The 27637-nt window shown below is 37.6% G+C and overlaps 1 protein-coding gene across 16 annotated transcripts in view; it reads left to right on the plus strand.

Annotated features, from left to right (window-relative positions):
- Positions 1 to 27637, plus strand: part of RAD51B (RAD51 paralog B) — a 547382-nt gene that overhangs the window by 134670 nt on the left and 385075 nt on the right. For 13 of the 16 annotated variants that reach the window (XR_004960184.1, XR_004960183.1, XM_036267257.1 and 10 more), the window contains one exon: positions 8548 to 8640. The exons of 1 other annotated variant lie outside the window; for it this stretch is intronic. Coding sequence is in view for 11 of the 15 variants with exons in the window: in XM_036267257.1 (XP_036123150.1) it covers positions 8548 to 8640 (93 nt within the window). In the remaining 4 variants the exon portion in view is untranslated. Of the gene's footprint in view, positions 1 to 6750; positions 7632 to 8547; positions 8646 to 27637 lie in introns of those variants that run through there. 2 more of the 16 variants (XR_004960186.1, XR_004960185.1) reach the window with 2 other exon arrangements.

Below are 27637 nucleotides of genomic sequence, written 5' to 3' on the forward strand. Positions count from 1 at the left end.
CTGGACTGCAGGCTGACACTCTAACCGCTGAGCCAAACCGGCCAGGGCTGTGTGTGTATTTTTAACATAACTGATAGCATACTTTACATACTGTTTTGTACCTTATTTTTTTCACTTAACAATATTTCATGGAAATCTTTGCTTTTCAGTGTATATTGAAAGCTCCTAATTTTTAAAGATAGATTCATAGTATTTAAAATATTATGGGAAATTTATTTATGCAGCACCCTATTGATGGCCATTTGAATTATTTTCAGTCTTTTGTTGTAACAAGTACAGCTGCAGTGATGATAAATTTATAAAGTGGAATCTGGTCTCATTAACTCCTGGACTGATACAGTATTAACTTTTATGTTTATTGTACTGTTTTTAATTTTTAAAATCTTTGAAAGATTGAGATATAATTCACATACAATAAAATTTACCCTGTTAAAGGGTTTAATCCACTATTCTTTTTTAGTATATTCACAGAGATGTGTAACCACGACCACTGTCAAATTCCAGAACATTTTCATCATCCTCAAAAGAAACCCTATACCCATTTGCAGGCTCTTGCCTTCCCCCAGCTGGCAACCACACATCTACTTTGTCTTTGTATTTACCTACTCTGGACAGTTCATATAACTCTGGACAGTTCATATAAATGGAATCATACAAAATGTGGTATTTTGTGTCTTGCTTCTTTTACTTAGTATTTTCAAAGGCTCATTCATATTGTACCATATATCAGTATTTCATTCTTTTATGGACAAATAATATTTTATGGTATGGATATACCTTATTTTAGTTGATACCCATTTGGGTTGTGTCTACTTATTGGCCATTATGAATAATGCACCTATGAATATTTGTGTGCAGGTTTTTGTGTGAATATATGCTTTCAACTCTCTTAAGTCTATACCTGGGAGTAGATGTTATTCATTATATAATAACTGTTTGAGGAACTATCAAACTGTTATCAGCTCCATCATTTTACATTTCTACTAGCAATGTGTGAGGTGGGAATTTCTTCATATTTTTCTCTCTCTTTATATATATAAATATATATATCTTATATAAAACTATCTATCTATCTATCTATCTAATAGCTACTATCGTAATAAGTGTGAAGTGGTGTCTCATGGTTTTGATTTGCATTTTTCTAATTAATAATGATATTAAATATTTTTTATGTGCTTTTTGATATTTGTATATCTTCTCTGGAGAAAGTTCTTTTCAGATCCTCGCTTATTTTTTAATTGGATACTTTGTCTTTATTGTTGAGTTGTAAGAGCTCTTTATTCAGGATACTAGATCCCTATCAGATACATGATTTGCAAACTCCCATTCTATAGATTGTCTTTTCACCTTCTTAATAGTGCCATTTGAAGCAAAATTTATAAAATTTGAATGAATTCTAATTTATCTGTTTTTTCTTAGATCACTTTGCCATTTTACCAATATTAAGTATTCTCAAATCCATGAACATGGGATGTTTTTCTATTTGTTTACTGATCCTCTTTAAAGTTTTTGAATAATGGTTCTTGCCACTTCTATTCAACGTTATGCTGAACCAGGTTATAGCCAGGGCAAATTAGGCAAGAAAAAGAAATAAAAAGCAACCAGATTGGAAAGGAAGAATAGAACTTCCTCTTTTTGCAGATAACATGATTTTATAGAAACTCCTGAACAGTTTTCCAAAAGAAAAAAATGATTAGAGTTAGATGATAAATGAGTTCTATAGGGTTGCAGGATACAAGATCAATATATCCCAATCAGTTGTATTTTCATATACTAACAATGATGTGTGTAAATGCAATTAAGAAAATAATTCCATTTATAATAGAAAGAAAAATAATAAAATAGTTAGGAATAAATTTAACCAAAAAAGTATAATATTGTTTCCTTCTGATTTCCATTTTTGATCCCAGGCATTTGGGGTTTTCCCTTTATTAATTTGAAGCTCATCTATGTTTTTAAAACAAAAATCTTCATATATCTTATCTAGTATTTCTGTATGTTTAGAGAGAAGGGAAAGTAACTGTACATCTGTGTGTATGATTGGAGAGTTCTAGGTTAGATTATTTCCCCATATTGCCATATTGCTGGAATTTCACCAACTCATTTTATAGGTATAAATAATTTTTGCCCTGTTATAAGAAAAAGGTATTAATTTTTCCAGCATAAATTTAAAGGAGTAAATTGACCACAAAGTGCTGATAAGTATGACTACATGAAACATTGAAACACCTCTACATTAGAGAAACTTTAAAAGCCAATAAGAGCCCTGGCCGGTTTGGCTCAGTGTTTAGAGCGTTGGCCTGCGGTCCGGAGAGACCCGGGTTCGGTTCCCTCTAAGGGCACGTACTTCGGTTGCAGTTTGTCCCCGGCCCTGGTTGGTCGTGCAGGTGGCAGCCACTCAATGTGTCCCTTTCACGTCGATGTTTCTCTCTCTCTCTCTCCCCCTCCCACTCTATCTGTACAAAAATTGGAAAAATGTCCTCAGATGAGGATAAAAAAAAAAAAAGCCAATAAGAAAGAGGTAGAAATATTTGTAACATGTATGTTGATAAGGGGCAAATATCCCACCATATAAAGTGTTCTTTTTAATCAACAAGAGAAAACAAAACTAAATCCTAATAGAAAAATGGCCAAATACATTTTTAAAAAGGAATTCATAGAAGAAATACAAGTGGCTAATAGAGAAAATTATTTAGCTTTATTAATGAAATAAATGCAAATTAGAATAGTGACATGTTATTTTTTGCCTTGCATATTTAAAAAATATGCCTTTTGGTGAAACTCTCAGATAACTCAATAGCGGGAAGGTAAATTGGTAGTACTGTATGGAGGACATTTTTCCATTTTTTGTTCAGATAGAGTGGGAAGGAGAGAGAGGAAGAGAGAGAGAGAGAAACATCGACGTGAAAGGTACACATCCAGTGGCTGCCACCCGCACAACCAACCAGGGCCGGGGACAAACTACAACCGAGGTATGCACCCTTAGTGAGAACCAAACCCGGGTCTCTCTGGACCGTAGGCCGACGCTCTAACTGCTGAGCCAAACTGACCAGGGCTGTATGGAGGACATTTGACAACAGTTCTAAATTTGAAATGATTTATTGATTTTTATTTAAAAAGTTTGTTTCTTTATTGGTTTAAGAAAGAGAGGAAGGGAGAGGGAGAGAGAGATGGAAACATCCATGAAAGAGAACATCAATTGGCTGCCTCCTGCATGCCCTCCACTAGGGATTTGGCCCACAACCTGGGCATGTGCCCTGGCCAGGAATAGAACCTGCGACCTCTTGGTGCATGGGTCGATGCTCAACCAGTGAGCCACACTAGCCGGGCTAATTTTTTGATTTTTAGAGAGAGAGGAAAGAAGAGAGAGAGAGAGGGAGAAAGAAATGTCAGTGTGAGAGAGAAACATCTCCTGAACATGTCCCAATGGTGTGATTGAACCCGCAACCTGGGTATGTGCCCTGATGGGGAAACGAACCTGAAACCTTTTTGGCGTATAGGTCAATGCTGAGCCACCTGGCCAGGGCAATAGTCAGTATTTTGAATATAGGGTAGTTTCAGTGATATTCATCCCAGCACCGTGTTTAATGGCATAAATTTGGAATTGCCAATAAAGAGATGGTTAATTGCATATAGTAGAAGTTTTACCATTATTAAAATTTGTATTTTAAAATACAGATAAATTGCTTTTCGTGTAAAGTGAAAAATAGCAAGATACAAAGCTATGGAAGGAGTATAATAATAGTTCTGTTAAAAACAATCATCCAGCCCTGGCTGGTTTGGCTCAGCGGTTAGAGCATTGGCCTGCGGTCCAGAGAGACCCAGGTTCAGTTCCCGCTAAGGGCATGTATCTCAGTAGCAGTTTGTCCCTGGCTCTGGTTGGGTCGTGCGAGTGGCAGCCATTCGATGTGTCCCTTTCATGTCGATGTTTCTCTCTCTTCCTCTCTCTCCCTCCCACTCTATGTAAACAAAAAATGAAAAAATATCCTCAGATAAGGATAAAAAAAAAGTAAAAACAATTATCCACACAACAACCATCAAACACATACATGCAAATACATATAGAAAAATAAATATGCCATCATATTAGAAAGAAATATTTCACCATATGGACAACAGTTATCTTTGGGTAATAGAATTAAGGTTCTCATTTATAAACTTCTGAATTTTCAGACTTTCAATAATAAATATGTATTACTTTTTAATTAGGAAAAAAGTACAGTAATTATGAACAAGATGTTTTCACACAGATTAAACAGATTATTATGGCATGGTGAGAATCTTTTCCATATGGCCCTGGGAATTTCTTCCTTTGGTTTGTGAATTGAAGTGCTGACAGTTGTGAAGTAATTTGCTAAGTGATAGGAAGCAGCTTTGAAAGTTGAAGTATTTTAAATCCTAAGGATTTACAATGAAGAGAATACTTGGGCATATCGTGCTAATAAGTTTTGATATGTATTGCTAACTTGTCACCAATTTGGTTATCATCTTTGTAATGATAATTTTGTTATTCCTCCCCCATTTATTACAGTGTCCCATCACACCCTTTGGCAAGCCCATGTTAATGCAGGGTGTCCCCAAAAAATATATGCAGGGTGTCTGCAGATTCTATTACATTTTGAAAATGAAATGCATTTTAATGAACAGTGGCTTTATAATTATTCAAAGTTGTGTATACATTTTTTGGGACACCCTATAGTTCAATGTTGCAGTAAGAAGCCCTAGGCTTATGTGGGTAGTTTTCTGTCACTCTAGCCCCCTTCCAAAACCTACTACTTTTATCTTTAAATGCTATATGTTTTACTGTTGTGAATTTAAAACAGGATTTCTCTAAATAAGGAGAGTATCTCTCATCATGGTCTCTTTAATTATAACAGAGTTTTCATATTACATCTAGAGTAGAAATCTAGATGTGTGCCATTGTACTGATATAAAGGTAAAACAAAGAATAGACTGTGATCCCAATAGAGACTTTATCGAATAGGGTGGAGAGAGTGGCATGGAAATTAAAAGAATGAGCTACGTTATGGGTTTAAATGCTTTCTCTATCATTTACCAGATTGTTACTTTACCTCTTAGTCTCCTTATCCTTAAAGTAGAAGTAATAGTAATTTTTCCATTATGCTATTTCAGTGATTTTCAACTGGTGTACTGTGGCATACTGGTGTGCCTCAAGAATGTTTAAAACATGCAATATCTGACTAGTCAAGTGCACTGGCCTCTTTTCCCTTAGATAGTCAAATAAAAAAATGACAATGGGCCAGGCCTGCATGGCTCAGTTGGTTGAGCATCATCCCGTGTACCAGGAGGTCACCAGTTCGATGCCCAGTCAGGGCACATGTCTGAGTTGTAGGGCTCAATCCCCAGTAGGGGGAGTGCAGGAGGCAGTCAATTGATGTTTCTCACATTGATGTTTCTATCTCTCTCCCTCTCCCTTCCTCTCTCTGAAATCAGTTTTAAAAAAAAAGAAAAAGACAACAGCCAACACAACAATAACCATCTGATGTGAATGAACCAAATTATAACTTTTTATTTTGTCAGACTGGCAAAAAAAATATTTTTTGGTGTGCTGCAGAATATTAGTAGTTGATATGTGCCATGAGATGAAAAAGTTTAAAAATTACTGTTCTATTTTCTTATATTTTTCCCTTTTCTTCATTGAACTTTTTCACTTCCAAGACATTATGGTTTTGCTCATTTATTCATAATAATATAAAATGTTGGAATAGCCCTGGCCGGTTTGGCTCAGCGGTTGGAGCGTCGGCCTGCAGTACAGAGAGACCCGGGTTCGGTTCCCGCTAAGGGCATGTACCTCGGTTGCAGTTTGTCCCAGCCCTGGTTGGTCGTGCGGGTGGCAGCCACTCGATGTGTCCCTTCACATCGATGTTTCTCTCTCTCTCTCTCTCTTCCTCTCTCTCCCTCCCGCTCTACGTGAACAAAAAATGGAAAAATGTCCTCGAGTGAGGATAAAAAAAATAAAAAATAAAATAAAATAAAATGCTGGAATATAATCACTTTGTCTGGTTCATTCATGTATTTTTCACATCTAGCATAATAGTGCCCACTGATGCTGTTCCTTCAGGGAGCATTCTTCCTACATATTTGCTCAAAGCTGATCCTTATGCTTCATTTAATTCCCTGCTGAAGTATCACCTAAACAGAGAGACCTTGCTACCTCTCGTGTAAAATAGCATCCTATCCTTTTCTCTATTTTATCCTGCTTTATTTTCGCCATAACACTTACCTCTACTGATATGGTATTATACATCTATCTGTTTTCTTGCTTATTGTCTGTCACCCACTAGAATGTCAGATCTGTGAGTGCCAGGACTTTGTCCACTCTTATACTCAGTTCCTTACCAGGCACATTAGGCTCCCAAACATTTGTTGAATGTACAAATGAGTAAAGCTGTTGAATATGTGGATGAATAGGTAAAGGGATATAACTTACTTTATAGGGTTGCGATGAAAATAAAATGAAAACAAATATCAAGTGTTGTCCTTCCATGTTGACTAATACAAGTAGGCAGTTAATAAATGTTAGCCATAACATAATGTTGCTCAGAATTTCTGATTTTTCAAATCTTCAAAATTGGTATTTTTATTGCTATTTAATGGATGAGAAAATTGAGGCTAAAGATTTGTTCAAGGTTTAGTAAGTTCTGGCTAGTAAGGGCTATCTCAGGAATTCAAACTAATCTACCTTATTCCTTAACTACAGCTCTTTTCACTCTTCTCTGTTGCTTTCAGAAAAATCAAAGGAGCCTCCTGGGGAAAGTGACATTTGAACTGGCTTTGCAAGAAGAATGAGAGTTTGCTTGACACAGTTGGGGCAAGGGCATTTCCAGCAGGGGGGCACCATGAACAGTGATGTGAGTCATGGTTGTACAGGTGCACTTATGTAAAGGATCATGTCCTAATTTCCAACTCTGAAGCGCATCAGCAGAATTTTATAACTGGAGTGTTTTGGACACTCTGGCTGCCAACCTTGCCAGGGGATTTTACAAGTATTTAATGGGTCTGTCTCTGGCCCACATGCAGTAGACCCAAGCTGTTCAAAATGGTAGCTAGTAGACACCTGTGGTCTTTTAATTTGAATTAATTGAGATTAAATTAAAAAATTAGTCCTTCAGATGCACTAACTGCATTATAGGTGCTTGGTGGCTACCATACTGGAAGCACAGATACGGAGCATGTCCATCATTGCAGAACATGCTGCTGGACAGCACTGTTATGGACAGTTAACAAATGACTAGATAGAGGACTCTAGCAAAACATTCACAGAGAAGAAGAGAATAGTGAAAAAAAAAAAGTTTCCCAAGCTAACAATGCTTTAAAAAACAGTGGGAAGCAGTTATGGGAAATTCTAATCTAATCACACTTTAAAAGGCCAGTTAGGCTTTTGTTTTTCTTTATAGATGAAAACTTCAGTTTATTTGACTTGGATAGGGATACAAAGCCAAAAGCTTCATAGGCTTGGGAAATCACTTTATGGATATAGATTAAAAATCATCTACTATGCCGCCTCCCTGCCCCCATTAGCTTGGCTTGCCAAAACAAATGGAGTCAGCAACTCTGGATAGCCAGTCCTTGATCGAGGCTCTGAACCGTTTAGACTGATCATTCATTCGGTAAAGAATTGACTTTACCCAATATGGATCTATAGTCATCTTCATAGTTATAGAGGTTTATATCCTGTCTCTTCTCACTTTATAAAAACTTCACATACCTCCTCAAAATATCCCTGTGAGTTTGGCTTTATTTCCTCAGACACAGAAATAAGAGTGCTGACTGACCTGTCCAATATCAAATAACCAGAGCCAATATGCAGTCTCAGCTTTTCTGATTCAGAGGTCAGGTGCCCCTCAAGTCCTCTTTGCAATAAGGATACATCTCTTTAGCCAGGATAAAAAGGAAAGTTACACTCTCGTGACAAAATGAGAAGAGCTCAGATGAAAAGAGGATGGCAGTCCTTAGAGAATTGACTGTTTTGGGAGCAACAGGTTGACCCTTGAAGTCAATGGAAGTCACCGAAGTCCTCTTAGAGTAGACAGAGTAGCATGATGGAAACAGCCTGCTAAAATGTCGGTAATTTATCTCTACTAAGGAGCGACTGGGTGAGAGATTATGTTTGATAAAGTATTACAAACAAGAGATGACCTATGCCTGGACTTTGTTAATAGAAAGAGATTTAAGGGGTGTAGATTAAGATACATTTTGAAGAAAGAATACACCTTATTTGGCAAAAGTACCATTATTCCACCGTCACTCAGGTTTAAAATGCTGGTCTTCCCGGTTCTACTCAGGATTGATGGTGCCATCCTCTGCACTACAGTAATCATGCTGTTTGCAGAAGTTTATGATACGCATTATGGCCACATTTCAGTTTTCATGGACATTGTCTGTCTACCTTATTAGATTTTGAGCACCTTGAGAGTTTATCTATATTGGGTTTCCATAAATGTTTGCTGAACTGAAACTATTTGACCATTTTTTCTAATTTATTCCCATACTTAATAAATTACCAATTTGTGACTTTATTTTCAGGCTCCCTCAATCTATTTACTTGTTCCTATGCCCATTTTCTGTTTCTCCTCTCACCGTTCTAGTTCAGGCACCAGCCAGTCACCTATTTTGTGGGTAAGTGAATAGTTATTTTGTTTTTTTTTTCTCCAATCCTTCAGCCCTCTAATCCAACCTGCACAAAACATCTAAATTATTATTATTATTATTATCAATTTCCTCTTTTTCAGTAGCTTGCCATGATTCATTGAATTAAGTGCAAATCCTTCATTTGATATTCAAAGCTCTTTGTATCCAGTTGAAACCTACCTTTCCACAGCACTGAAGAGAGTTTTAAGGAAGTTTGTAGTGATAAGATCTGCTTATTGATGTGTTTCAATGGCTGTGAGACTCAAAATATTTTAAAGACATATAGTAACATAAGAAATTACTTGAAAACAATACAAACCAATATAGTGTAATCAACTGCTTGACCATGTGATTAGCCCACAGAGTCCATAGAAGTCCAGAGTAAAAGACCATGGAAACCTTGCATCACCAGACATATAGCTTTATTGGAGAAGCTGATAATTGTTTGGGCTCCTGTAACATTCATTTTATTCATTCAGACAAAATCTCTCCTTGTATTTCTAATAGAAATATGTAAGGTTTTAGAGTAATGGGATCTGTTTTGCCAGTATAAAAATATTTCCTGTGTCAGCCCTGACCGGTTTGGCTCAGGCAGGGGTGGGGAACGTCCGGCCTCAGGGTTGTACGTAACCCACAAAATCAATACCAGCTAACATCACAGGCCTCACCAAATTAGCCCGACCAAATATAGCAGGTTAATTTTTAAGTTTATAATTTTGTATGGCCTGCGAATGATGTTATAAATATCCAGTTGGCCCTTGGCAGAAAAAACGTTCGCTGCCCTTGGGCCTGTGGATTAGAGGGTCTTGGTCTTGGGTTCAATTCCTGGCCAAGGGCACATACTTGGGTTGCAGGTTCAGTCCCTGGCCCTGGTTGGGGTCGTGCACGAGGCAACCAATTGATGTGTCTCTCTCACATCTGTGTTTCTCTCTCTTTCTCTTCCTTCAACTCTATCTAAATATCAATGGAAAAATATCCTCGGATGAGGATTAACTATCTATCTATCTATCTATCTATCTATCTATCTATCTATCTATATCTCACCTAGCTCCATATATATTATGTACATTTCCTGTGTCAGAATTCACATACTTATAAATAAATACTCCTGCTTAAATGCCATTCTTTTAAATGTTATTGGATTCCTTCCCAGTACTTGGAAAATGTGTATACCTGAGCTGTTTCTTCTGATCAGCTTCTCCTGTGGACCCTTAGTTTGAAGTCATATTGGAATAATTTGAGGAAAAGTAGAATTTGGCAGATATTATAGCATCTGAGTAGCTATCATAAAGTTTAGGTTTCAAACAGGGTATATGGCATTGTGTAAGCTCAGCTTATAATAAATAGAGTTTGTCAATTATGTAGTAGTAATAGGTTCAAAAGTGCTATTTTTATGGGTGATAGATTTTTCTCTATGGCTAACTGCTCTATTTTGTTTGTACTTAGTACAAAGAAATTTATATTTTTTCATCTATGGATGCAAGAAATGTAGAAAGTCATAAACAATAGTAAAAATAGCAGATGCCTTGAAATAATACTTATAATTTTTCAGAGATTTCCAAAAACAGAGAATGTAAATTGTCTAGCTGTGCCTTTTTAGTGATTGAATTGGTTAGTTTTCTCTTCGATGACTATTCTAATAAATTTAGCAAGGCAACTAATTTCTATGAATATGATATGGCCAATACCTTAGCTACTAGTAATCAACTCATATCTATTCTCGGTCTGTAAAGAGTGCTATCTATAAACCTATACTTATTATTTCTTACTTAAACTTTACTTTTGTGTTCCTGTGAAAAATGAATAAAAAGTTTTATATTTATGAGTTCATTTCCTCACTCTAATATTCATTCCAATTTCTAAGGGCCTTTTGATTTACAGGCTCTCAAAAATATTTCCTCTTCCAATTTGAACTTAAGTAATTAGCTTCTTCCTAATTTGGAACCTCAATTTGAAAAAGTATGTGTTTGATTTGGCATTAGATTGGGCATCTAATTCTTAAATGAGATCAAGTAACTTCAGTTTTAGATGACCACAGACACATTTGCCAAGCAGCATCTTTGTAGCTTTGAAGAAACTGGAACAAACCTTTTCTACTTGACAGTCATTTTAACTTCAGTTAGGTATGGCTGTACCAATCCCAGTTTAAACAACTAGACTCTGAACCTGTTTTTGTTCTGATTAAGAAGTTTATATGTCCAGGAATACAGAGGCACAATCTGTTAACAGCTGTAAATTTGGTTAAGATGTGTGTGGATAAATTTACAGACAAAGAAGAATATGTGATAAAGACTATATATAGCCTTCAAAAACTAGTGTTTATTATCTGGGCCTTTGAGAAAAAGTTTGCCAACCCCTGGTTTATATTAGCAATAGTCGTAATGATGATCCCTTACAAGGATTCAAAGAGTGCCATCTGAATCAACAAAGCAAGATGAAAGTATGTGTTTTATAGCTTTAGTCTCGGGGTATTTTATTTCTGATTTGCATGTGAGATATAAAATAGAGATGATACAGAATCCTTATAGGATTTTTAGAAGTGTTAAATCATGGCTCTTTGCAGTACTTTACACATGGAGGACAGTAACAATTATTGCTGCTGTTATAAAAATATGTTGGATTCTTGACAGTTGTTTCTACTTTGTTTTATGAGTCTCTCTTCTGTTTCATCTCTGCCCTATTTGCATAACATTTAATTTTGTAACAGACTGAGAAAATTGCTTCCCAGAATGACAATTTGCAACCTCTTTAATGCATTTGGAATTAAAGAGAGAATGAAAGGAAGATTACATAAAGGTGGAAGTAAGCAAGTTGGGGATTGAATTACAGGATAATTAACAGGATTCTGTGTTCTTGTGGGTGGTTTCTCTTCTGAGGGGTTTGAAAAGAGGCATTTTAAAAGGTGTGTTAACCTAGATGCACAGAAACTACAGGGCTTGCTTAAGGCAAAGATAAACCTTTTACTAAAGAAGTTAATATGCCTGGGGCATGACTACCCACCAAGACCTGTTCGGGTAGGAATTTATGATTAGATCACCCTGGGAGGTTACTTTCCATAAAATCCCTTTGTCGTCCACTCTACTTTAAAATCTTTTTGATTTTAGTTGAAAAGCATATCCTAAGTGTAGCAGTTTTATTATAGAATAACAATGGCAGAGTAACAAATTATCCCAAAATGTAGTGGCATAAAACAATCAGTTATTATGCTAACAGATTCTGTGGATCAGGAATTTGGACCAGGCGCAGCAAGGATGGCTTCTCTTTGTTCCACAGTGTCTGAAGCTGGAAAACTTAAAGGCTGGGAGCTGGAATATCTAAAGGCTCGTTCATTCATATGGTTGGCAGTTGTTGGCTAGGAAAGCTCTAGTTTCTCTCCACATGTGTCTGTCTTTGTGATCTCTCCAAATGGATGAGTTTGGGCTTCTTTAAGTGGAGTGTCTTGGTTCCCCAGAGTATACATTCCAAAAGAGAGCCAGGCAGAAGCTGTATTCTTTCTATGACATAGCTTTGGAAATCCCAGAACAACACTTCTATTTTTCTCTGTTGATCAGAACAAATCACATGTCCATCTAGATTCAAGGGGAGAAAAATGGACTCATGAGGGACATTTTAGAACTTCAGTTTACCACAATTATATAACTTAATTTAATTAATAATCACACATATGGCACTTAATCCATATGCCAGGTATTATTCCAAGTACTTTACAAATGTTAATTTATTTAGTTCCTAGCAGTCTTTTTTAACAGATGAACAAACTGAATCAGAATATTAGATTAACTGAAATACAAATTTCTCTGACCTTGAAGGATAAAAAAGTTACTGTGATTTTTAAAAATCTTGCATAGTATTATTTATTTAAATACTTAAAAATATTTCAAATGCATATTTCTTTTTCATGCATTAGTTGGATTTAAAAGAGGCACAGTTTCTAATAAGTAGTTTTTTAAATGAGTACGGTGGTCAGGCCTCCACAAGTCTATCCTTATGTATTATTAAAGCTGGGTTATGGTAAATAAGTTGGAATTTGTTCATGAAGCAGTGCCCAGATTAATCAATAAGTTATGAATACTGTTCTGTTTGACAACAATCTTGTACTAACCAAAGTTGATTGATAAATTGATTCTGTGTCCTTTTAGGAAAACAAATACAATATCTTGGCCTTGGTGTGATAATTAGCTAATGGTTGTCTTTTCCTTCATTGGTATTGAAATTAACAGTATGAATGTTTGTTAGACATATTTCAAGCCCTGTTTTGTTTTTGTTTTTTACATCCATTGATTCTGCCTGGGAGATTTGGCAGTCTCTGATCAAGCTGCTTAGAGGCTTTTCAATTTTGTTTGTCCTTCAGAACTCAGTAGTGCTATTTTAAGGGTGGGCCAAAGTGACTTTTACCCTGGTACATTTGTGACACAGTTACACTATATCTCCTAGTCTCTACTAAATATATAAATATATAACAAGTATAAAGTACACAGACAAGAAGAGGGTATCCTTATTATATTATCAAAACTCTTATGGAGTGGCTAATGTTTTTTTTCTTTCTTTTTTTTTTTTTTATCCTCACCTGGGGACATTTTTGCATTTATCTTCAGATAGAGCTGGAAGGAGAGAGGGAGGAAGAGAGAGAGAGAAACATTGATGTGAGAGAGACACATCAAGTGGTTGCCACCCACACGATACCAACTGGGGCCGGGGACAAACTGCAACCGAGGCACGTGCCCTTAGTGGAACCGAACCTGGGCCTCTGGTCTGCGGGCTGACACTCTATCTGCTGAGCCAAACCGGCCAGGGCAACATTCTTTTTGAATATTTAAATATTTTTCTTTTTACGTATTGGACAATTTGGGGTAGTCTTTAAAAACAAATACTCAGAAGTACATGTAGAAATTTACATGATCAAAACCATATCTGAGACTGACTTATGTTATATTTTTAAACTTAGAGATCTAAGAGAGAGATCAATGCTACTCTGAATGTGAATGAACTGATTACATTGACTGAAATGAAGTGTGACTTCCTTGAAGGCTTTATAATAATGTGGGGAAATGACATATATTTAGGTGAAAAAAAAGGGAAAAGATAGAATGCCGAATATTTAATTTATATAAAATGATCAAAAATTTCTAAAAATATAGAAATATGCTAATTAGGGGGAAATATTAGTGTTTGGAGATATTGAGGATATGGCTATGTTATTTTCTTCATCCTTTTCTTCATTTTCTAAGTTTTCAGTAATGAATGATTTTGTATTTATAATGAAAACAATACTTTTGTCACAACTTCAAATTATAATTAATAATTCTAAATTTTTGTTCAATTAAAAGATAATATTAAAATGATCTTTTCTGTTTAGAAGGTACATATTTTCTTCTAACAACCAGAAGAATATATAAGTTGAATTTGCTTTTGATAGTGATACTGGATTCGTTTTCCGCACATTGTACAGGCTATCATAGATTTCCATGGGGCATTTTGAATTTTTATAAAAGTATTCTACATTAAGATTGTTTTAAGCCCCAGAATTATCTATTTTAAAAACTGTTTAGTAATGAAGTAGCTATCACTTAAAGAAGATTGAAGCTCTATTGTTCCAAAATTGAGGCTGGGTCCTGCGTGTCCCACATTTCTGTCTAAACTGTGCATCGTTAAAATTTCATTTGACCATTTACAGTTCTTCTTACTTTTGTGAAGACATTTTTCAGATCTTTTCAAATTATCTTTAAATACAGGCAGATTATCTAATTTCACACACTTCCAGAAAAAGAGTTTTAAATTTTCCTTGTACCTTTTTAGTCAATAACTGGTTACCTTTAGTAGACAATTTAGGAAAGCTAAGCTTCTGGGTAATTTTTCCCCCTAAAGATTAAGATGTGATGAGACAAATCACTTGTGGCATACCTTATAGAAGGAAATACTTTTTTTGGTGACTTTTAAAAGGTACTAATTTAAATGTCATAGTGAATTCTGTTAAGGTTTTTATCTTTATTATCTTTATTTCAAGGTTGTAATGCCTCTTACCACTTCATTTACTTAGTTTGGATGGATTTCAACAAGGATTCTGTTTAAAAGTAGTTTTCTGTATGTTTACACAGGAGAAATTGAAGCATTTCATGATCTCTTGAACTCAGCAATCTTTCCCTCTTATTATTTCTGTGTTTTTCTCATGTGCTATTATTAACCTTTTGAATTATTCAGCTTTTTTACCGGATCTCTCTCTAAAATACCATAAACTCCTTGAGGCGTGTGTGCCATGGGGTATATAATGGGTAGTAAACTTTAGAGGAAGTAAGACTGGGTTCAAATTCTGACTTTTACTTACCAGCTGTGGGATCTTGGATAATTATTCTTCTGGCCTCAGGCCTCTTATCTCCAAAATGAATGTAATAATCTGTAGCTCATGGGGTTACTGAGAAGATTAGAAATAAAATATATAATGTTCCTGGCTTATAGTAGGCATTCAAACACTTAATTGGCTATTATGTATTCAGTAATAATCTGCGTGAATGACTGTATATTAGTATGCTTGGGCTGCTATAAAAAATATCATGGACTGGGTACCTAAACAACAGAAATTTATTTTGTCACAGTTCAGGAGGCTGGGAAGTTCAAGATCAAGGTGTCAGCTCATTCATTTCCTCTTCCTGGCTTATGGCCACCTCACTGTGTCCTCACATGGTAGGGGGAAACAGAGAAGCAGCAAGAGAGTAGGTGTCTCTTCTCACGGGCACTAATTCCATCACGAAGGTCGCATCTTCATGACCTAATCTAAACTTAATTACCTTTCAGAGGCCCATCTTTAAATACTATCACGTTGAGGGTTAGGACTTTAACACATACAAGTTTTGGGGAGAACTGATTAAGTCCATAGCAGACTGCTCCAGGGAAATCTTGATTACTAAAACAGCCATTAAATACATACAAGACATATAATCATAGTCAAAACAGTGTAGATAAATTGACCATCAGATTATAAAGGAGGCTTGTAAGGAAACTGAAAAGGAGCAAATAAAGAGATGGGAGGAAACTCTACAAAGTGTTGATTCAGTAGAGAAAAGAGTTTCAGAAAGTTGGTATGGTCAATAGTGGCAGATACTACAGAGAATTCAAGTGGGAAGAAGGTTGAGAATCAGTCCTCTTTGAATTTGATCATGTTTATTATTTACCAGTTTCTATTGGTATTTTTTATTTTATTTATTTGTGTGTGTGTGTGTGAGAGAGAGATTGATCGAGAGATTTGTTGTTCCACTTATTTTTGTATTCACTGGTTGCTTCTTGTATGTGCCCTGACCGGAGATTGAACCTGCAACCTTGGTATATCCGGGATAACACTCTAACCAATTGAGATACCTGGCCAGGGCCTCTATTGGTATTTTTTTGTTTGTTTGTTTTGTTTTGTTTTATCCTCACCCGAGGACATTTTTCCATTTTTTGTTCAGGTAGAGTTGGGGGGAGAGAGAGGAACAGAGAGAGAGAGAGAAACATCGATGTGAAAGGGACACATCGAGTGGCTGCCACCCGCACAACCGACCAGGGCCGGGGACAAACTGCAACCGAGGTACATGCCCCCAGCGGGAACCGAACCCAGGTCTCTCAGGACCGCAGACCAACACTCTAACCGCTAAGCCAAACCGGCCAGGGCCCTCTATTGGTATTTTAAAATGATCATTGTTGAATATAAGACATGTTGGAAGGAAAAAGGTTTAGAAAGTAACTGTATCAGTTAACATTAGGGCGACTGCATATAACAAAAGAAGAGAGACCTATCTTACTGTTCCCTGCTTCCTCATTCCTATCATGTTGCCTCATGGTCCACAATGGCTGCTAGAGATTCAGCTGTTGAGTCAGTTTATAGTTAGAAAGAAGGAGAGAAGAACAACAAGAGTGTGTCCCTTCCCCTTCAGAGCACTCCCAGGAAGTTGCACATAACACTTCCTCTTTGGCCAAAGTGTAGTCACATGGCCACAACTAACTGCAAGAGGGACAACCAGAAAATACTGTTTCGGTTGGACATTAATGTATCCAGCTAAGAATTGGGATTGTTGTTACTAGGAAGATGAGGAAAATGGGCAATGAGTACAGGTAGCTATCTATGCTGCAGTAGTCATTTTTATTTTCAAATATTGCAATGTTTATTAGGCAGTTGATAATGTGTTGGCCTTTTTTTTAAATTTTCTTTTTTAATCCTCACCCGAGGACAGTTTTTCATTTATCTTCAGATAGAACGGGAGGGAGAGAGGGGGAAGAGAGAGAGAGGGAAACATTGATGTGAGAGAGACACATCGAGTGGTTGCCATCTACACGACCCCAACCAGGGCTGGGGACAAACTGCAACCGAGGTACATGCCCTTAGCGGGAACCGAACCTGGGACTCTGGTCCGCAGGCCGGCGCTGTAACTGCTGAGCCAAACCGGCCAGGGCTTTTTTTTTTACATTCTAAAAAACACATAGAGTTGCTTGAGGTCACTCATGGGATACATTTTAGTTACTAATCTGGATCTATAGAAAGTGATGAGAATGGCCCCTAATCCTGTTTTTCTTTTCTTTTTTAATGTTTGAACTTTCAATGTCCTTTAAAAGGTCATTTAAAATTATTGTTTTAAAATTACACTAAAAATGAAGTTTCTTTTGGAAAAAAATCTGAAAATATAGAGGACTAAAAAGTAGGAAAGTTAAACTACCTATAATTAATTGCACACCCATCGTTAACAGTTCTGGTATGTGCCTGTTCAGACTTTTTCTGTGTTCAGATGTCAAAATTCATTGTTTTCGTGGAGTGGGAACAGAGATTAACTTTGGGGAGATGAAGACGTTTGGAGGTGGATGGTGTGATGGTTGCACATCAATGTGAATGTTTCATAATACTAAACTGTACACTTGAAAATGGTTAAAATGGTACATTTTGTTATGTATATTTTACCACAATAAAAAAATTTATTGTTTGCAAAAATGAGATCATATTCAACATCTCATTTTATAACCTGCTTTTTATACTCAACAATGAAAAGAGAACCTTTCCACATAAATAAATATGTTTTTGCACTGTGATTTTTGTGGCCAAATATTTATTTTATCCTTTGGATGTACCACCTTTTATTGAGGGCAGTGTTAAAGCAAATAAAAAGGAGTATTAGCCCTTTCCTTTTTAAGTGGATTCACAGAGAGCTTTGTGATGCATGGCAGAGGACTGGGGAAATAACCAGATGGTGGAAACTGAAAACCCCCCTGGGTCCTTAAACTGTGTCTGCCTTGTTCAAATGACTCTCTAAATAAACTGCTTTACTGTTCTGATGTCAACATGGCAGCTTTGCTTTTCTTTTTCCAAGTATAATTTTTTTTTTATTTGTTTAAAAGGATGTTTATTCCAGACCAGTGGTTCTCTTGGATTTTTTCCCTACTACGTTAATGTCATATTAGAGGAATCACGGCAAATAGAAGCATAGATGAACATCCCAGCCTGAGAAATGGTTCCTTCACACAAGGATCAGATGCCAATGATGGCAGGCTTGTCTGAAATTTCAGCATTGGTAATCCACTCTTAGGAAGGTTTTCCTCCTGACTTGAGGTCTGGCTCTCCCCTGAGAAGCCATTTCCCCTGTAGCCTTTCTGAGAGGATGCTCGTCATTTTCCTACACCTTCTCTGTCACAGGATCATTGTTCTCCTAAGCACCCCCACCCCCAACATTTATAGACCGCCATTTCTTTCTTTTTTTTAAATATGTTTTTATTGATTTTAGAGAGAGAGAGATGGGAGAGGGTGATTGATGAGAGAGAAACTGATTGGCTGCCTCCTGCACGCCCCCTACTGGGGATTGAGCCCACAACCCAGGCATGTGTCCTGACTGGAAATCGAACTGGGAGCCCTCAGTCCATGGGCCGATGCTCAATCCATACTGGCGGGGCTAGACCACCATTTCTTTGCCTGCTGTAAAATACTCTGCTTTGAGTATACTTTTGCTACTTAGCTAAATCAACTGTCATTTCTTCTGTACCCTCATGTCCCCTACTTCATTCTTTTTCTTCTTACAGAGTAGTCTCTCTTTGTCCATGGGGGATACATTCCAAGACCCCCAGGGGACTCCTGAAAGTGCAGATAGTACCAAACCCTGTATATATTATGTTTTTTTCCTATCTGTATATACCTATGATAGAGTTTAATTTATAAATTAAGCACAGTAAGAGATTAACAAAAGTAACTAGTCATCGGAATAGAATAATTATAACAATATGTTGTAACAAAAATTGTGTGAATATGGTCTCTCAAAATAATTTATTGTACTTTACTGGCTCCTCTTGCGATGATGTGAAATGATACAATGTCTATGAGATGAAGTGAGGTGAATGACATAGGCATTGTGACTTGGCATTAGGCTATTATAAAGGTTATGTAACACAGCCCAGCTGGCATGGCTCAGTGGTTGAGCATCCACACATGCACCAAGAGGTCGCTGGTTTGATTCTTGGTCAGGGCACATGCCCAGGTTGTGGGCCACATCCCCAGTGGGGGGCATGCAGGAGGCAGCCAGTCGTTCTCTCTCGTTGATGTTTCTATCTGTCTTTCCCTCTCCCTTCCTCTCTCTTTAAAATCAATAAAAGGAAAAATAAATAAGTAAATAAATAAATAAATAAATGTTACGTAACACAAGCACAATGATACCAGGACAATCGATCTGATAATTCAGATGGCTATTAAGTGACCAAGGGGCAGGTAGTGTGTACAGCATGGATACGCTGGACAAAGGGATGATTCATGTCCCAGGCAGAATGAAGAGGGATGGCATGAAATCTCATCATACTACTCAGAATTGTGCACAGTTTAAAACTTATGAATTGTTTATTACTGGGATTTTCCACTTAATATTTTCAGACCACGGTTGACTGGAGTTAGCTAAAACCACAGGTACCAAAACAGCAGATAAGGGGGGCCCACTGTACTTGTACCATTTCTCCCATTTCTCTTCTTTTAATACCCTTGTATTTCCTTTTTTTTTAAGCCACATTTTTGAAATCGTTTTCTTCTATACCACTTTCCTACCCTCTTTACCTCTCTTCTAAATTCAGATGTTTTCCTCTTTGGCCATGATTTCTTTATCTTCCCAGTTTATATTGCCAAATCTTCAGCCATATGTGGACTAGCAATTATAGGGGACAAGTTACTCACTGTCCCTTCCCTTCAGTTTAGATTGCATGGGCCATATCTCTAACCTCTCTCTTAACTTACTAGACTCTTATACTCCATCATCCGTCATATCTGCTGGGTAAATTCCCAGCAACTCATGATTGCTCCTGAGCTGCTGAGTTCAGTTGGAGGCAGATTAACATCACTATAAATACATAGGCACCCACCTCATCTGCTCTCTCAGAATTACCCAGCAATATTGTTTCATTCCTTAAATAACTCTCTCCTCCATTCTGCAAGACAAGATGCTTCACCCAAGGCTTCTTCCAGGCTCAGATAATGTCTGCTGCCTCACACACATCTTCCCCCCAGCACCCTGTGAAAGCAGTTCTCTGTAAACAGCCCCATTGCCCTGCTTAATGTTCACTATTACAGTATCACAGCTTGAAATTATCTGATTTATATACTGGCTTATTTTATGTGTTCCCCCATAAAAAAATTAAGGATCATGTGAATAGGAATTTAATCTTTCTTTTTTTTACTACTGTAATCCCAAATGCCTAGAATAGTACCCAGTACAGAGCGGGAATGCAAAAACTTTTGTTCAGTGAATGAGTGGTAATTTCAGTCATTTTTTCAAATGTCTTACTCCTTAATTCTGTCTCGATACTCAGCAAATGACTAGTTTTGGGTCAATAGGAAAGATAGAAATCTTCAGATAGAAAACTCCTTCCTCATCTGCCATTGTAAGTATAAATCTTCCCATGTTTTTTTTCTCTCCTCTGTCCCTTCTGTTTTGTAAAAAGGTTTTCTTTCATTTCTTAGTCTGGGTCTCATCTTTTTCTACCTTAGAGAGATCTTGATTTTTCTCTAATCCTGTCTCTCTCCTAAATCCTATGTGTAGCCGAGTGACTATGAGCATTGGGCTTTGTAATCAGACATACTTGGGTTCAAATTTGAGGCCTGTCTGTATGAAATCTTGGGCAAGTTCTCAGCCTCAGTTTCCTCGTGTGTGAGTTTGAGGATAATCATGCCAATGCCATAGGGTTGTCGTAGAGCTTAAACAAGGTACTGTCTCTAAGTTGCTAAGCTCTGTGGCTCTTACAAAGCACTTAGAAAGAAAGGTCCGGGCCCTGGCCGGTTTGGCTCAGCGGTTGAAGTGTCGGCCTGCGGTACAGAGAGACCTGGGTTCGGTTCCCGCTAAGGGCATGTACCTCGGTTGCAGTTTGTCCCCGGCCCTGGTTGGTCGTGCGGGTGGCAGCCACTCGATGTGTCCCTTCACATCGATGTTTCTCTCTCTCTCTCTCTTTCTCTCTCTCCCTCCCGCTCTATCTGAACAAAAAATGGAAAAATGTCCTCGGGTGAGGATAAAAAAAAAAGAAAGAAAGGTCCTGTATTACTTTATTGTTATCTCCCTTCCTCTTGGCCCCTAAGCTTATTAAATGTATCTTTAAAAATTGTTCTACTTCAACTACATATTTAGCACTCGAGCCTTTTCTTCCCCATCACACCTATTCTCTGCTTTTTACCTCCTACTCACTTTGGAACCCAATTCAGTCTGGCTTCCAAAACATTTCACATTTTATTCTCAGCTGTGATCTCATTACTTTCCCACCCCACCCTCTCCAAGCTTATTCTGTCTGCAGTGACTTCATCTCCCAGAGGTTCAAATCAGAAACCTGGAAGATGCCCTTGTCCCCGTCTTCTCCTTCCCTCCCCGTATTCCACTACCAAGCAGAATTTCGATCATTTTGCCTCCTAAATATTTTCTGAATCTTTCTACATCTCTTTTACTTTAGAGGCCACCATTCGAGTCCAAGGAGCTATCATTTCTCACAGAACCGTGACAGTAGCCTTCTACCATTTATTCTGGCACCACACCATTCCGTATTCCACACTGCAGATACAGTGATCTAAAAAACCCAAGGCTGATCACGCTGTTCCCCTTTCTCACACCGCAGTGACTCCTGTCCTCAGGACAGAGCCCTTTTTCTCAGGTCCTGCTTACCTGTTCAGCTCTGTCTTGCACCACCGTTCCCCTTGTCCGTGCCCTAGCCCTCTTTCTGCATTTTGTTCAGCTCTCTCTGCACCCTGAGCTATCTCACGTGCTATTCCTCTGCTGCTTTCATCTTCTCTTTTTGTCTAATTCCTGTCCTGCGTCGCCTCTGGTCTCAAGTAGGTCTTCCTGCTGGCTCGGTGTCCCCCTGGTCTGTTCCATGTGACCCTGTCATCATAGTGTTCATCACATGTTATGGTTCCTCATCTCCTCTCAAGATCTCTGATGGCAGGAGGCATGTTCTTTTTTTTTTCTTTATTGGTTTGAGAGAGAGAGGAAAGGAGAGGGAGAGATAGAGATGGAGACATCGATGAGAGAGAACATCGATTGGCCACCTCCTGCATGTCCCCCACTGGGAATTGGGCTCACAACCTGGGCATGTGCCCTGACTGGGAATCGAACTAGCGACCTCTTGGTGCATGGATCAGCACTCAACCACCGAACTACACTGGCGGGGCGAGACATGTTCTTTTGTTCATCAGTATATTCCTTAATATGGTGCCTGGCCCAAAGTAGACACGCAGGAACATTTTGTTATATGTTGTTGTTAAATGATTAATTCAGCAAGGGGGAAAACATCCTACATCACATTTATTAGGGTTTAGAGGTACATAGAGTATTCCTGTATTTAGCTTTGAATATTTCATTAAACATAAGTAAATGTGGAAAATAATAAGACTGCTTCAACACATGCTCTTATTTTTCTGTCCTCACACATTCCCTTAAAGTGTTTCAATGTTTGTTTTTATTTTGTACTACAACCCCCCCACCCCCCACCGCGCAATTTGGATGCCTTTGAGTGTAAAACACCGCTTAACATCAGCGCTTCTGCCAACGTTTTAGTCTTCCAGTTACATTTGGGATGACATTTGCATGATACTTTTGTGAAATTTTTTAACCAAAGTTGCGTTTAAATTACACAGCTTTCAATTCTGTGTATCCTAAAAGATAATGAACCCCACTGAGCTGTCTTGTCCTCCAGCAAGCTAAATGAAAGCACTCTGGGGGCAGAAGGCTGAGGCGCCCTCACAGCCAACAGGACACTGCACACACACAGGCTGGTCGGGGGCCTGTTGATGATTAATGGTCCTCTCCGTCCCAGTCACCACTGGGCCGAAGTAGGCAATGGGCTGAATCACCTCTGACATGGAAAAATGAACGCTCTGGAAAGACCTGGGGAATACAACCTGCTAGCTAAGAAGCATTTTCTTCAAGTTTATTTATGAAAGCTTTATTGTGGAAGGCAGTTGATATTTAATGTGTTTGATTATGTTGTTCCTAAGAAAATGTCATTTAAAAAAAAATTTGAGACACAAATGGGTCATTATACATTAGTTTTCCTTGCCTTATTAATATGACCACTACTTGACTATTTGATAATGCAGTATAGGGAGCTTTTGTTCATTTTTTAGTGCATCTTGGGTCAAAAACGTAATTAGAAAAACTTTACAGGGAAATATTACTAATCTTGCCATTACTGGGCCTCTCATACCATTGGAAGATAGGATTTGTCATTACTCTTTTCTGCCCCAGCACAGTTTATACTTTTGCTTTTAGATTAGTAATGATTATTTGCCTTTTAGTTAAGTCTATAACAAGAATGCTGGGAAGATAGTTTATTTACATAACCCCATTTGATGCAAAATTATCATCAACTAGAGTTAATTAAATAATGGTTGTTCCTTGTGCACGGTTTCAGGCAGACTAGGATACCACTCTTAGCAAAAAACGGCAAATCTGTTGTTTTGAAGTCTCCCAGAGGAAGGGTATGCACAGTTATGCAAAAGTCCTTTAGGGAGACAGAATGAGCCATTCTGTTTTTTTCATCTTCTTCTCTGGCAGTTGTCTATACCCAGAGAACCTGGACAGCTTATTTGAAGACCCAGGGATTCCTAATGTTGCAGATTAGGCCAATTTACAACCATGCACCTAATGCACCTTGGATTTCATGCCGGAGCAATAAGGGGATATGACTGAAAGGAGAGAACTTTGGATCTCCAAGTTAAATATATTCTAAATTCATGTCTGGGGTAGGTCTGCTTCCTGGTTGCAATGTGATCTCAGATTATTTTGGACTCTGATAATTTAATTTAGCCAGTTCTTTTCCCTGCTATAGTTTAAACTGTGGAGAGTTTATAGTCATGAATTTTATCATTTTATCTCTTATTTCCAGAGGCTGACTGTTTTTTCTTTATCTTTTAAAAAACAACTTAAGATGTCTGTATGTTAGGAAGGTGGGTGGTTTTAAAGGGTTAAAAAATGAACTGTCTTTAAAAAGTGAAGAATCTCTTTTTCACAAGTTAAAAGATTCTGAGGTGCATTCTTGGATGGGACATAAAAATAAGCAACTATATTGTTAACCTCCCCTTGTTGAGTGTGAATATGTAAGGGAAGCTTTCCTCGTTACTCTTTTTTTTTTTTTATCCTCTCCTGAGGACATTTTTCTATTTTTTGTTCAGATAGAGTGGGAGGGAGAGAGAAGAAGAAGAAGAAGAGAGAGAGAAACATTGACGTGAAAGGGACACATCGAGTGGCTGCTACCCGCACAACCCAACCAGGGCCGGGGACAAACCAACCGAGGTACGCGCCCTTAGCAGGAACCGAACCTGGGTCTCTCTGGACCGCAGACCGACACTCTAACCACTGAGCCAAACCGGCCAAGGATACCACGTTACTCTTTTATTACAAAGTTAATTCTATCTATATGGGGAAAATATATCCAGAGTTAGAGAAGGAATAGCAGTCAGAAAAGTTTCTCCATCTCACCTCTTCCCTTTGGTTGATTGTGATAGGAAGGATCAAGGAGCAGAGGCTGCTACCCACAGTCTGGACACAGATTGCTGTGCCCTCCTCTGGTAGTATAGGAAATGCTACAGACTGGTGAGCGGCCCCAGGCAGAGTAGAAGAAACACAGACACTGGAAGTTCAAGTCCCTGTTCTGTAGTTTACTCGGTGTTTAGTTTTAAGCAAACTGCTTTTTCTGATGCTCAAAGAAATTAAATGACTTTGAAATTAAGAGTGAGAATAATGATATTTTTATGATCTGATTCATCAGGTAGAGTTGGGCCTCCTGCATAAATAGGTAGGCACAACCTTCAGAGGTCTGTTACCATCATTGCCCTAATAGCGACCTTGATGTCAATGTTTTAGTAACATACACGAAGGTTTATAAGAAAGCATTACACCACATTCAGGTATCCTTGTAACACAAAGAAATCTCAGAATCAGTTAAAGCTAGAAGAATTTATAAGTGATCTACCACTGTTTCTTAATAGATGGTAATGATTAAAGATTGGTTGGTTATATGGTAGATTTCGAACCCTAAGGATTAAGATTGTGGTCAGTGGAATAAACACAGATTATGTCCAAATACAGAAGTTTTGCCAAGATTGTTTATATAATCAGTTATTCTCCCTTTTTACTCTGTGCACATTATAACTCTCTAAATGCTGTTCTGTTGTACTATATAGTATATTAGTAAGAATCTGGCATTTGAAATGTGTGTGAATCAAATGTCTAGGGAAAGAAAGAAAGAAGCCTGCCATCATTATATGCCCAATAGTTAAAAAGTAGAAATGATGTGTATTACAGACATGAGTGACTTTAGAGAGAAGATTCAGTTGAAACCATTGTGGCCAGGAACTTACATGAAGATACTGGCGTATATCCAGGAATTAAGGTCAATTAAGTGCAATTGTTTCATCTTGCAAAATCATTTTTCCACCAAGAAAGCTTGGCAGCCATATTGATGACTTCTCATGAGAGAGGCAATGGGACTATAAAGAGGCCTGAAATCTACTTTTTAGCTTTCTAATTTCTCTCTCTTTTTTTTTTTTTTTTTTTAATGTCAGAAGGAGCTAGGCCTAGAAGTTAAGCAGCCTGGTTTTTCCTCTGGTTTTCCAATCATGAGTCTAGTTCCTCTAGCTGTCTCTTACCTGCTCAAATGTTGTAATTTGTAGCGATGGCATAAGTACATGTAAAAGAAGTGAAAATTGGATATGATCTAGGTGTCGGATTACGGGTTTAGTTTCAAAGACCATTTTAACCTGGAAAATAAATAAGAAGGGGTAACAGGCATTTTCCAGTGATGGGTGGTTTATCTGTTCCTTGTGTTCCACTTTGACTCAACACTGCTCTCTCAGGAATCTCTCAAACCTCTCCTGCCTGTGTCAGAGTTCATCTTTTCCTCCTGAAGTGATCAAAGCTTTCATGGGCATTATTTATGGTAACCTCACACTGTTCTAAGATGCTAAGGAGAGGCTATGGGGCTCCATCTTGATTTTTAAATCCAAGTGAGAGCAGATAAATCTCTTCTCTGAGGTTACACAATGAGGCCTTGGTAGAAGCTGAAATAGACTCCTTCGTCAGAGCATAGCCTAATTCTGTCCCTCCTGTCGAAGATGCAGTAGATTGTTTGGCCTTTTCTCTGAACAGGCCTTTGACGCTTAGAGTGTGTGGAAAGTATGTGCTTCCGTCAAAGAGTTTTGCTTGTTTAGTTTTTCTTTGCCTGTTAAAGTAATGACTAGAGGACTGAAGAAAATAGAAAGAACATCCAAGCCTCATTTCAGCCTCTGCATTTAGTACATCTGAGCTTTGGACAGAAAGTGCTTTTATTTCCTTGGGATTACTCTTCTGTCTTTATACTCGACATATAATTTACTGCATGGCCTCTGATATTCAGAAGTTTGGGGGAAATTATTATTTTTTATTAAAGCTTTATGTGTAAAACTTAGACTTTTGAAATAATGTATATTTCAATATGAGACCACATTGAAAGAGGATTTGGGGAGATAACTACAAAATTCTGCATTTTAAATGGAGGGTTAGTGCCTTTTTTCTTTTTTTACCTAAATGTCATTGCAAAAATTGATTCTATTTTAAAATTGCCTTAATTTAGCAATTTGTATTGCTATACATTGAAGTTTTTAATAAACTAAATTGTTTGCTTTATAATAAGTATTTGGTTGAAGTGATTTTCAGCTATATTTTCATTTGAATATTTATCCTTCAGTGGCTATTTATGATTTTAGTTGTTTTTCTTCTCTTTCTCCTCCTTCTCCTTCTCCTCTTCCTCCTCCTCCTTCTTTTTCTTTTTGAGAATCCATGATGCTTTTTTGCAATTTTTAATACAAGACAGGAATTGTTTCTTTTTTCCTTTTCTTTAAGGGCTACTTCTCAAATTATCCTGCATGCCTAAACCTGTGTTATAGCTTATACTCAGAACAACAGTGGAATCTCTTGCATACAGTCTTTGTAAAGCCAAGTTACACCGCTGTCCTCCTGAGGCTTAAACATTACAGTTTTTGTAAACCCTTGCATGTGCCTCCAGCACCCCAGTCTGTGAACGCATCTCACTGTTTATCCCTGTCGTTCGCGTGCACATGTTTGTTCTGCAGTGTGATAACACTTGATGGCTGTACACTCTCCATATGCTCCGTCTTGTAGAGATAAACAGTGTGTGTGCTGTATGCTTTCCTCAGCTTTGAAGACTTACTTTTGAAATAAACAATTCCATAGACGATTATAGTTGGTTTGGGGAAGTCATTCACGCAAACATATTCTCCATGAAAGGGAAGGTACTGGGTTTTCACCCTTTAGATATTAACTGGCTAATTGAACTTCTTTGAGGGATTGAGAACAACTTAACTGCTTTTAGTTTTTCAAAGATTTACGAGAGCAATGCAAACCTGTGTTTGAAAGTTTTTAAAAGTACTAGTTAATATTATAAATGACCATTTTGTGGAATACATTCTTTCATTCTCTCAGTGGTTTACTTTGGCTAGAGGGATTAGTGAAATTGCTTTGGATTT

This window comes from Molossus molossus, unplaced genomic scaffold (assembly GCF_014108415.1).
Source record: "Molossus molossus isolate mMolMol1 unplaced genomic scaffold, mMolMol1.p scaffold_m16_p_1, whole genome shotgun sequence".
Taxonomy (NCBI): domain Eukaryota; kingdom Metazoa; phylum Chordata; class Mammalia; order Chiroptera; family Molossidae; genus Molossus; species Molossus molossus.